General features: G+C 43.8%; 1 protein-coding gene across 4 annotated transcripts in view; it reads right to left on the bottom strand.

Annotated features, from left to right (window-relative positions):
- The window catches only part of CTNNA2 (catenin alpha 2), a 420,763-nt gene that overhangs the window by 149,996 nt on the left and 258,058 nt on the right, over positions 1-12,709 (bottom strand). For all 4 annotated transcript variants that reach the window (XM_081207007.1, XM_081207009.1, XM_081207010.1 and 1 more), the window contains one exon: positions 11,912-11,992. In XM_081207007.1, the coding sequence (XP_081063133.1) occupies positions 11,912-11,992 (81 nt within the window). The remainder of the gene's footprint in view (positions 1-11,911; positions 11,993-12,709) is intronic.

A 12,709-nucleotide genomic window follows, 5' to 3' on the forward strand; every position in this document is an offset into this window, starting at 1 on the left:
TGTTTCTCATTATGAAAACTGACTGATGCAATTAGGGGAAGAAGATAGCTTCAGTGGCAGAGCACTTGAACCTTCCCTATACTGATAGAATGGACAATTGTGTGTGTTGAGGTGGACTGAAGTCCTTCTCCAAGAGTCTTCTGGTGGTTCCCTCCCTGCGAGATGTGAGGTTACAGGGAACCAAGCAGAGGGCCTTCTCAACAGTGGTGCCCCCCATGTGGCATGCCCTCCCATCAGATGTCAAGGAAATAAACAACTTTCTGACTTTTAGAAGACATCTCAAGGCAGCCCTGTTCAAGGAAGTTTTGAATGGCTGATGTTCTACTGTGTTTAAAATATTTTGTTGGGTGGCTAGGGCAACCAAGTCAGATGGGTGGCATATAAATAATGAAATCATCTTCATCATATTTGTTGGCCCTACTCCCTGACACCACCCATATTCTAAATCCATGCCTATGGACATATTCTAAATCCCTGCCTATGGATGTGCAGCCCAACAGGCATAGGCTTGTTGCCCTCAGTTTTTGAGGGCACAGACACTGGCAGCCACAACAAATGTTCTAAAGATGAGGGAGCCACGGAACCTTCTCATCTCACTTTTCCCCTTGTAGGCAGACTAGACCCAGAAGAATGAGTGGGGGTGACAATGGCAAGGAGATACACCCACTGGCGAGGAGATACACCCACTGCCCCAAAATTGAGGGGGAAAAATAGTGTTTGTACATTTTATCAATGTCATTAAAAGGAAACAAAATTCTGAGAATCGGAAGAAAACAATAATCATCTGGTGGGAGGGGTGAACCTTTACCAAACTTTTCTGTGGATGTCCATGGATATAGCTCGCATTCTAGGGATACTCACAAAGGCTCCTGTACGGATGGACCTTAGGAATGTACAGCGCTAGCAGGCATGATTTTGGCCCCAGATCCCCATGTGGACACTACCCATTTACTGTAGAATGCCCATGTAGTATCTGAAGAAGTGTGCATGCACACGGAAGCTTATACCCAGGCCAAACTTAGTTGGTCTCTAAGGTGCTACTGGACAAACTGCTGACTCCCAGAGACCCGTGGCCTTGCTCCTCCTCCTCCTCCTTGTTGCTGCTGACGGCAGAGGGTAAGAAGAGGGAGCAGGGGCTTCTGTTTGCCTTGCTTTCTCCTCCTGGCAGAAGAATCCCAGAGGAGGAGGGATAGTGACTGGGCAGGATTAGTAGTAGCAAGGAGGGAGAACAACTCAGACAAGGGTCCCCCACTGATTCCATCTTGGCCAAGCTCATCCTCCACAAAAGTGATTCTGGCTGCTTCTAGCAATGGATCCTACAGTGCTCTGAGTGGTCTAAGCTAATGATCTTCAACAGGTGTGTTGGTACTTGCTTCTGGGCCATGGCCTGATGTAAGGTGGGCCACAACAGCAGCACTACTTCGATACAAATAGATGGCTGAGTAAAGAAGTGGGTTGCAGGAGGAGCTAGCAGCCAGCAGCAGTTCTATTCAGCTGATTCCAGCTTCTGGGAGCTCATGAGCAGAACTTGTGAGCAGCGGCATTTGCGAGCTTGCTTTGATGGGGAGACCCAGAGTGCTGTCTCAAGGTGTGCATAGGAACAAGAGACATGGCCTGTGGTGGACAAACAAACTAACTAACAACCTTTCGTGAAAGCCATCCATGGTTAATGCTCAAGGAAGTGGCATATAGTCTTCCATAACATGGGAACATATGGCTTCAGTAAACATTATGTGTAGAGTAAATGAATCTGAACCCTATAATTAGGTAGCAAGGAAATTACGGCAGACCTGGCAAAATAAATCAGCAACATTAACACACTCTCCATTTGCTCTGAAGTGATTTAGAGTGCCATAAAACACACACACCCCATGTCACAGTGATAAACATCTCAGGAAAGACATTCGGTTGGGCGAGGGGGGTAGCAGAATGAGTAATTTGAAGGGAAAGCAAGGAACCAACCAAAGCACCATTCTCCATGGTGCTGAAATCTGGAGCCCCTCCACACAGCGAGAATCAGCCATGTTTTATAGTTTGTTTTATGCGCATAATGGTCTCAAGCTCCATCTGGATCTGGTAGTGAAATATCCAACTCCCTACCCCCTACCCCCCCAATGTAATCTATGTAGGCATACTTGTTGTGCAGCAATAACCAAATGGTTGTTTGCAATATTAATTTTAAAATAATGGGGGCTGAACACCAACTCTAGTCCTGGCTTTGCACAGGAGGGGAGCACAGTGGCAACAACAATTAAACAACAACAACAACCCCAAAGCAACATATACAAATCAAAGTTCCTGCAATGACCGGGCAAAGTTTAAATCTTAAATATAGACAGCCCCTAAACTTAGCGTTGTATGAATTCATCACTACTCATTAAATCATGTCACAGATAATGTCCAATAAATAGCACTAATGTCAACTGCAAAACTATATTCTGCCTGTCCATTAAATTCAATAAGCTAACTGAAGAAGAAGGGGTAGTCACATTTCCCCAGCTACAAAACATAACACAACCAGTGCTGGAAAACTGTGGGACTTCCACAAACTCAGGGGAAGACATTGGGACTCTGCTAACCTACACATCTATGATGCTATGATTTGTGGAATCTGCTCCTCCCATTGCTGCTGCTTCAGTAAAGAAGGAAGAGGCATGTTTGAAACAACAACTGCCCCTGCCCAGATGTCACAGACCTCCAACAGGGCCTTCTCAGTGGCAGCTCCTCATGTGTGGAAATCTTTTCCTGGTGAATTTCATCCATCTCCCTCATTATAAATATCCAGGAGGGCTTTGAAACTTTCCCAGACATTTGATGTTTGGAAGGTGCTGCTCCTGGCAACCTTGAAACTATTAACTGAGAGGGTATGTGTTTGTTTTTAGAATATTTTAAATTAATTCCATATTTTGCTGTGCATTCTCTGCCTCACATGAACATTGTAATATCATTTCCAGGACACTGTGGGAAAGTATTTTAAAAGGGGCCCCTTCCTGCAGTCATGAAAATGTTCACCAAGTCTTACCTCTTGGACTTTTAAGACTTGGCATGGAGGGATTTCAGAGATAAGCAAAGACTGGTGCAATTTCCATCCGTGCTTTGGGGCTCAAAGCTGTGCTGGATATTGATTCCATGCAGCTTCACTCTCAAAAGTGCCAGAACACTGAGATGAAGCTACATGACCAATCATACGCAGCATATTTTCTTGGAGGACAACAGATCTCTCATCTCTTGGCACACCATGCAGCCTTAGGAAGAGATGGCCACAATGGCTAATGTGTTCATGTGCAAGATGAGTGCAGCTCAATATTGCAATAACTCAACATCCCCATCCACAAAACAAATCATCCCTAGGAATAAGCTCAGCCCAATCTAAATTTAAAATTCAGTTTTGTATATTTTTTTAGTGTGTGTGTATGTGTACACAACCCCCAAAGCATGCTTCTAATGAGGCTGAAATTGGGTCAGGGTCTTAACAAAAACACACCAAGGAAATGAAAGAGACTGAATAATGAACTCAACCAGGATGCCAGCACAGTGGGAAGGGGGAGAAAATAACAACATTGTCTCGCCAGTGCCAGACATATTGTACACAGAATGTGGAAAGAGTCACACTGCTGCCTTTTTCCATGGAAGGTGTATTCTCTTATGTAGAGACAATGGCAAAGAGCAGTTTCTGCCAGTGGAACGTTCTCTTATTAAGCTGCATCGTTATCTGAAGAACAGTGCAAATCCCAGGTGTAAACCACCTGCAGAGCAAGGGGTTGGACTAGATGACCCTTGGGGTCCCTTCCAACTCTACGATTTCAAATTATTTTTTTAGGTGGGCATAGGGGAAATTAAATAAACAGCCCAACTTTGCACTAGATACTATGATATCAGGTTTTGCATTAATGTACGTCAAAGGGCCCAGATTGCATAGGTGTCCTACAAGTGTCTCCGAATGGAAGTATTGTTGAATCTGGCAGGAACCAAAGTCAGCTGGAGAGCCTATCTCTACACTGCTTCTCCTTCTCCATCACCACACAGATCCTTCATGAATGCAGCAACCGAGAGAAAGAAGGTAGCAGGTCCTTCCTATCCTTCTAGCACTGTAAAGGCTCCAGCATTGATGAAGAAATAGCCTGGAGTAGCAGTCTTTTAGTTACCGTAGTACCTGAAATAACCAACAGCTGCTACAACCTTACCCTGTAGAGCATCTTTAAGCCTCATGTTTGAAGCAGGCAATAGATCAGGGGAGGGGAAACCCTGTTCAGGTCAATGGCCACATTCCCTTCTGAAAGCCACAGGTCAGGGGTGGACAGGAGCAAATGCAACCATTGTAAAATTGTCTTTGAACAGTAAACTACTTTTGACATATTGCTTGCACACATGCACATGCCCTCCACCCAGACCAGCCAATGGCAGTATCAGTGCTCAAGGACACATTCCTGCCAGGCGAAATCACTTGACAAAGGATTATAAGAGGAGAAGAGGTTTTGCTGGAGAGTGGACATGGCTTGGGAGAGTACCTGGGGCCACTGAGAGAAGCCTAGAGGGTTGCCTTAGTCACCGTGCTCTCAGGTTCTAGAAAAAATTAACATAGTATCTTTGGGTACAGTACTTTGTGGTAGAATTATCAGAGGGTATTTTCTGAAGGATTATGAACAAATGTCCCTATTCTTTTCAGGGAATGCTACGCAGGAAGAAGAGGCATTTGCTGCCATATGTGTTTACAGTATCAGATGAAAAGAATAGATATTGACAATACAGCCCCAAGTCCTCATTACTGTATGTGTTTCTGATCCTTGACTTCAGCACTGAAGCTGCTAAACAAAACAGAGATCCCATCTTTCTGATGGCAATTTGCTGCTTGTTTAATAATATCTCTTTGTGAGGAACAGGATAACAAATAATTAATTTCTTAAAGGTCACTGGGGAGATTGGCAGATGGAAAAATAGCTTGCTGTTACTGCTTCCATAAAACCAGATTTCAAGGACAGAGACCTTGTTGACTCCAATAACAAATCTTTGTTATGTAGAGATAAATCCAATAAGCATGATTTTGCAGCTGCACAATGACTGGGGTGCCACCCAATGCCTCCCATTGTATCAAAATGTTAGCTCTAAATGCTTGATGTAGGTAGAGTCTCAGATGATCATTTGCTTATAGAAGGGAGTAGGGAACTGGATCTGGCTGGAACCTTACACCCCCCAACCCCACAGGCAAGTGGATTGGGCCCTCCATCTGTCAACCACAGGGGGCTTCCTCTCAATGCAAGTTGTCCTACACTGTGCTCCTGTGCCATCAGCGCAAATCAGGTGTTGCATCATCTTCAGGGGAACTTATCTCAGCACTCTTCAGTTCACAGCCACTGAGAAGAAAGTCTACTGTCAGTGCCAATCACCTGTTTGACTTCAAAGGGGGTCCCCACTCAGGTGACTGGCACTGACAGTGGTTCTTCCAGTGAGTTCACTTTCAATGCCAATCAGCTGATGGACATGGACCCTTTGGAGTCTGCTTGCAGCTGATCCCAGCCACATGTTTATGTGCTCTACACCTGAAGTTACAGGTGGGCAGGTGGGTGCAGTTTGGACTCTCCCTAATCTGGACTCTCCCTGGGCACATGGTCCAGAGGTTCCCCACTGCTAGCATACAGCATAATGAATTTGTGGTTCTTATATAGCTAAATTCCCAAAGAAATGGGATGGTGAATTCTATAGTATAACATACACTGAATTTAATGCTGTGAATGAGTCCTTTTCTATTTCCTAAACCAGGGATGTCCAACAGGTCTATCGTGAACTACCGACTGATTGCTGGGTGTTCTTGGTCAATCCTGGTTGATTGCATGATCCTGCCCTCCATCCCAAAAGCTCAGCAACATAGAACTGTAGCATTGGAAGAGACCCTGATGGTCATCTAACCCCCTACAATGCAGGACTATGCAGGTAGCCTGTATGGGGACTGAACCCGCAACCTTGGCATTATCAGCACTACGCTCTAACCAACTGAGCTAACTCCAGGGACTGAGCATAGAGGCAGCACTCACTGGATAGAATGTGAATTACTGTTAGTTGGAAAATCCAACCACTGTTAATTGACAATGATAGGATCATCACAGCAAACTGTGCTTAATAGATATGTGAGCTCCATTGCCCATTATCCCCCCTTATTCCTATGCATGTGTTTTTAAAAAGCAGGGTCAGGTCTCCAATAAACAGAGTGGGAAAGTAGTATCATGGAGAGCTCCTAGTGGTACCTGAATGTTCCTTCAACAGCCAACCTAAAATGGGGGTTTGACTTCCTTCAGGTAACCCTTAAAGGAGCCCCTGCTTGCTTCAATACAAGGGTGGCAGTATGTGGGCCCCAGGCCTCTCTATATGGCCCTTGGGACCCCCAGACCCCCTATCCTGAGGCCACACCCTTCATTGAGTGCATTTTATTGCCTGGAACGTTCCCTTGGATTCTTATAATGACTCTTGCTAGCCTGGATGGAATATGTGAGTAGAAGCTAGTCTACTGTACAAAAGCAAAATTCATATTTATTGCTTTGCTTCCTTTCCCCTCTGGCCCAACCCACCACCAGCAAGTGGACCCTGGAAGGTTGCTTAGAAGGGAATGTGGCCCCCCAGGCTGAAAACAACATATCCACCCTTACTTAAGCAGCCTTTGACTGTAGCAACTTGTGGCTGCTGCAATGTGGCAGAAGCAGAGATGGAACACAAAGATGGTAGCAGTGTCTTCTCAGGATGAAGGGCAGCTGACCTCATTGTCCTTTCTGGCACTGAAGATCTGGCTGTCTGAAGATACTTTGCCTAGCTAAGACAACGAATGGAAGGAAAGCCTGAAAAGCTAGAGAAGAAGAGGACCAGTTGCCCAGTCAGCTCAGAAACCATCCAAAACGGGGTGAGGTTGCAACAGCTGGAGGGAAAAGTTGGAACACGTGGGATGCTGGGGTAGTGACAGTCAGGCAACCAGCAGGCAGTGAGATGTATACAAAATGATGCTGGGCCTTGGCAGGCTTGTGGTCTCCCTCAGTCTGCCCTCCTCACTCAATGCAATGCCACTGCAGAAGTATAGTCTCTGAGGAACCATGTGCTCTCTGCTGTTGTAGGACAACTTGTAGCATTAAGAAATTATCAACTTAGTGATTTCCTTTTGTTTCTACTCCCCCTCTCCCCCGGAAGATATAAAACATTAAAGAACCCAAAATAACCGGCAGGAGGGAATCACCCTGCTGCTGTGAATGTGTCTGTCTGCCCTAGCCTGCAATGAAAGAGGCTTGTTTTGTTCTGTCTGACAAGCTTCTCTGCAGGAGAAGAGGCAAAGAGTCCTGCCAGTTGGCACAACTTCCGTTCAGACTTCAAACTCCCCATCTTTTCCATGCAGCAGAAGGAGAGGCAGCCAGAGCTGTGTGCTGCTGCCTCTGACATGACTGCTCGCTCCTAAGCACTTTGTTCGCAGCCGGGTTTTGTTCCTTGCTTTTCTGGTTGAGTGATGTTTGAAAGGGATGCATGGAGGTGTATACGTTTAGCATAACCAAGGAAGACTGCTAAGTGAGAAAAGCCCAGTGTTTACTCCTCTCAAACTGGAAAGAGTATTAGATAGCTGCATGACAAATTGCAGATAAACTTTGCCAGGGATCTTGAATGCAGAAGCTTTTTAAGCTAACCCGGCACCTTGAACCAATCACCATCACATCACCTAGCAAGATCACAAATTTGGGCCGCAAGCAGCTCCACCAAATCAAGTGCCTTAACACTGAAAAACAGCACCTAGCAGCAACACTATTAGCTTCCCTGCATTTATGTCGTTGGAATATAATTTTATACCTGCTGTTGGCTCAGCTATGAAACTCTCTACAAAATCAAAATTGGTAGCATTAGCTAAAGCAGAGATGAGTCCCTTTTCACCTCGAGGGCCACATTCCATTCTGGGAAATCTCCCAAGGGCCACATGACAATGATGGGTGGGGTCAGAGGGAAAAGGGGTCAGAGAAACAAATGCAAATTTGGCCTTTGTATGGTAAACTAGTTTCTACACAAATTGACACACACCTTTTTATCCTTTATCCGGGCAAGCAAAGGGCATTATTAGAATTTGAGGCCACATTCTAGCCAGGCAAAAACACTCAAGGAGGGTTTGAACCAGGGCCAATGATGGATGTGGCCTGAGATGCAGGGGGAATCTGGGGAGAGAATATGTTGTGGGGAAAGTCTTGAGGGTCCAATAGAAAGTCTTGGGGGCAGTATTTGGCCTCTAGACCTGAATGTTCCCCCTCCTGAACTAAAAGGAGCAGGCAAGAGGCCATGGTGCACTTATCATGCTTAGTTGACAAATCACGTTTAGCACCCAACCAATAATATTTGTATAATATGATCAAGGTGTCTCCCCTGCCAGGCAAGTATATGGACTTCCGGGTTAGCGCCATCGGCAATGGCGGAGTTCCTCTGACCGAGAGGAACCCGCTCCGCAAAAATCGGGTCTTGCAGCCGCGGCGAAGGCAGAGACCCTTCAAACATCCCAGACGGAGGAAGCCTGGGAACGTGGGATTTGGCTGACACCAAGAGCGACTCCCCTACTCGTGGGGAAACCCTTTTTCGGGGTCCCAAAGTGAAGTGGGGTGAGTGGCGCAGTGTTTTGAATCAACCGCTACTTTTACGGAGTGAAGCCGCACAGCCGTTGCCAGAGAGCGCTGACTTTTTCCTGTGGACAATTGGACTCTAAACAACTACCCGTGAGTAGAACGGAAAATTGGACTACGAAATATTTTAATTTGGCACCGAAGCGGGAAGGTTCTAAACAGGAAGTCCGCCTTCCGCTTTTGTAAATAGATTGAAGCAAAATTTTGCAAGTCTGGAAAATCGTATACAAAGGACTAAATTTCCTTCAGTTAAAACTACCAAAACCCCTCTTGGAAGCAGGAGAAGAGGAGGGGGAATTTTAGATTGTTTAAGCCTGCAGGAGAGAGAGTAAAGAAAGATAAATTTCCACCGTCTCAAACCTGGGAACGGGGTGTCAGAGACAGATGTTTTGGGGAAGTTCATTGACTGTGAATGAAACGTCTTTTGACAGATAGTTAAAAAAGAGAAACATATTGATTGCAATGTTGCCTTTTTGCATTTAAAAGAAACCAAATATTTGAAAAACGAAAGTAACTTTCTTTTGTTGGACCTGCTTTTAAAAGATGGATACAAATAGAAATTGTCCCCTCTAGAGGGAGCTTGTTAAACTGTTGCTGGAGTCGATCTGGGGAATTCCACAGCTGTGGAGATTAAGGATCATGAGACCAGACTTTGACCTTGGACAAGAATGTGCCTAGAAGAAGTTGTGGTGCTTGCTTTTTGCAAAACAAGCGCTTTGTTGGAGCAGCTGCATGAGAAGATGGATTTGATGACTGTTGCAGTCAGTAATTTTGGACAAACAGTGAATACGCATATAGAAACCATTCAGGAACCAACCCAGGAATCTGCTTTGACAGGGCAAATGCAGAAGATAATGGAGGAGGCTGTTGTTGAACCTCAACTAACACAAATGGAGAGACCCGAGGCCCTGCAGGAGCATAAGCTGCAGTCTTTGAAGACTGAACCTGGAGAGGGTCAGATTTGGAGAGATGGAGTACTGGTTGGTTTGGAGATGGGAAGTTGGATGGATCCCCCTATGCAGGGCCGTTTCGGCTCTTGGGATTTGGTTTTGGGTCAGGGGGGGTCTTAACTTTGTGGGGGCTCTTAACTTTGGAGGGACTTTGAAACATGCCTTCAATTACTTTTTGGATTATAGTGCTGACTGTGGAGAGTGGGCTGACCTGTCGAGGGGGGATGGAGATATTGTTGGGTTGGAGTCTCCCCGAGAACTACTCCTCAATGAGAAAGGAAAGAAATTAAGAAAAAGATCAACAAAAGACAAAGTAAAGTGCAGTTATAAACAAGAAGAAGATCTGTAGAAGGGACATGGAAAAGACTTAAGAGCCTCGGACAGAAGATCACCAGGTTGATGGACTAGATGGAATGGATAGAAAGGACTGACATAACCCGAGACCAGGAAGAAGAGACGATGGATGAAGATTGGAAGAAAGTTTTTAAAAATTCATTTTGAGAAATAGTGTAAAATTAATGAATGTTAGGAAAAATGTTGGAATGAAACTATTTGGCTTTAGTAGAAACGATATAAGGAGTTATGTATAAATAAGTATTAAGTTTTAAGTTTAAGTTTTAAGGCTTTTTATGGTAAGATAAGGTAAAAATAAATTAAGGTAATTTAATGACAGAATACAGTGAAAGATGGAAAGGATTTGCTGAGTTAATTAATAGGTTAGACCGTTAAGATAAATTATAGAATAAAAATTGTGAAAGATGGAAAGAATTTGCTGAAACAATTAATTGAATTAGAATACAAAAAGGGAGGTGTGAGGAGGTCGATGAAACAAGTAAATGAAAGATAAAGATATGGAATATGGATGTGTGTTTTAATGTTACTGTATTGTTCTTTTTTGCTGTATTGTTGTATTGTTTTTTATGTTTTCTTTTCTCTATATAGTGTAATGTATGTCCTGTTAAAAAATTTTTTGTTGTTTTCTTTTTTTCCTGTAATTTTTAAACTTCTAATAAATATCATTTTTTTTAAAAAAAATGTATAATATTTAGAAACACAGAGCAAGTGGGGGGGGGGATTCCACCATTTGGATGAGACGGTTTGATAAAGGTTAGAAGTGAGCTTTTGAGTCACACAGCTTCATCGGCAAAAAAAATTCAGTTCTAAGATGGGAGACAAAAGTCAAGCCATTTTCAGTTATCCTTGCAATGCCTCAAATTATGCAAAAATCCACCCCCCAATCAAATTCTTCAAACAAAGTAGAATAAATTATGCAGAACAAGCCAACATATTCATTGTTTTATAATTTATTCAAATTAGAGTTGGTGGGTCTCATTTTCCAAATATTTTATTTCTGAGGGTTTTTCAAGCAATGGGCTGATCTGCTGGTTCCTATCACTTGTGTTCAACTTCAGCTGCTGCCCCTGTTCTTTTGAAATGGCAATGTTACAGGATATAGATTTTAAAAATAAAATTAATAGGGGGAGGGGGAGGACGGCCCAGAATATATCCAGACTAGCTCTAGGCACCCTAAAGTTTAGATCTGTTAACATTACAGGTAATCTGATGCTGTTACTCTGTTAAAAGTGGGTGGTCCTCCCTTCTCTAGTTCACATCAGACTGCTTTGGAACAGAGTTGTTATTTTTTTTAAAAAAAAAAAAAGGAAAGAAAGAATGAAATTTGGATCAATGCAAATTTGAGCTAACTTTACCCCTATGAGCACAAGGCCCTGCCTCTCTCAGTGGGTACCCACCTGCTACCCAATCCTTTCCATTCTAAAAACAAACAAACCTACTTTCCATAATCTTTGCTTACCTGGCTGGCAGAGCTAAGCCACCATAAGGAGGGGAATGAGGTCTCTTCTTTCCCTCTCTGGCACCCAGGCAAAAGGCTCTGCTAGCCCCTGAGAAATGTAATTTCACCCAAGGATGACCGCAATGTCTCTGCTCTAAACAGCATTTTTACTTTTTCAGCTTCATATCACCATTGCTAATTTTATTTTATTGTTGTTGGCTGCTTGCATGGCTTTGTGATCCGCATCAAAAATTGATAAGCCGAAGGGGACAATAGTAATATTTAAAAAATAAAAATAAATGGGGGACGGGAATCAGGTGATAGGCAAGAGACCTTTGCAAAGCCATGCTTCTGCCAGACTACTTAGTGCCTACTTTGGAAGCCTGCAGTTTCAGAAGCAAAGAGTCCACACTGAGACATGTGAGAAGATGCTTGCTAAAATAGGACACATCTCTCTAGGTCTATTATTGGCTCAACAGCTGGCTATCCAGCATGGAAGCTTTCCTTAAATTAAATAATAAAAAAGCTCAGTGAACAAGAAGTACCTGTCTTCGTAGATCTCTTGTTTTCTTGGTCATCTTGTCAATTGCTATGTTAAGTGGGTCTCCTTTCTCCTTCCTTCCAGTCTGTTCAAAAGATAAAGCACAATTAAAAAATTAATTAGGTAAAACACAATGGAAAAAAGACATTAGGAACTTCAGCTTGCATAAAATATGTACATCATCACTCCCTTCCAGCTGCAGCCACTCCAGTATACACAAAAAGATTTGATCACATGTGGGAGCCCACCTGGATCAGGCTAAAGGTCCATCTAGCCTAGCCTCTTGGTCCCACAGTGGTCAACAAGATGCCCATTGGAAGTCTGCAAGCAGCATTCAAGTGAACCAACACTCTCCCCAACTGCATTTCCCAGCTACATGTATTCAGACTACTTTGATGGTGGAGAACATAGCCATCACAGCTAGGAGCCATCTCTGCCCTCCACTGAAGTGGAAATCTGTCTACCCAGGAGCACACAAATGCATCAGAATGAATGTGGTGTCCTAGATTGTAGGAAACACAGTCCAGGAATGGGAGTGTTCAGCTTTTTGAGTGGTTCTCATTAGTATCAGATATATGAACAAATGCCATGTATTTAGCAGCAAAACAAGTCTGGGACTATAGAGGTGTGATCTGTTGAGGGACTTTATTCCAACACCTATCTTAGCTGCCTGCACTCCTTTGGGACAGCCCTTGATAAAATCAAGAGTGACCTTCCAAATGCAAAACCCAAAGGTCTCCAATGCATCCTCCCCGACATTTGATCAAACTCTGGCCATACTTTCTTGCCAGAGCCTTCATTC

This window comes from Podarcis bocagei (genome assembly GCF_964188305.1).
Source record: "Podarcis bocagei genome assembly, chromosome: 9".
Taxonomy (NCBI): domain Eukaryota; kingdom Metazoa; phylum Chordata; class Lepidosauria; order Squamata; family Lacertidae; genus Podarcis; species Podarcis bocagei.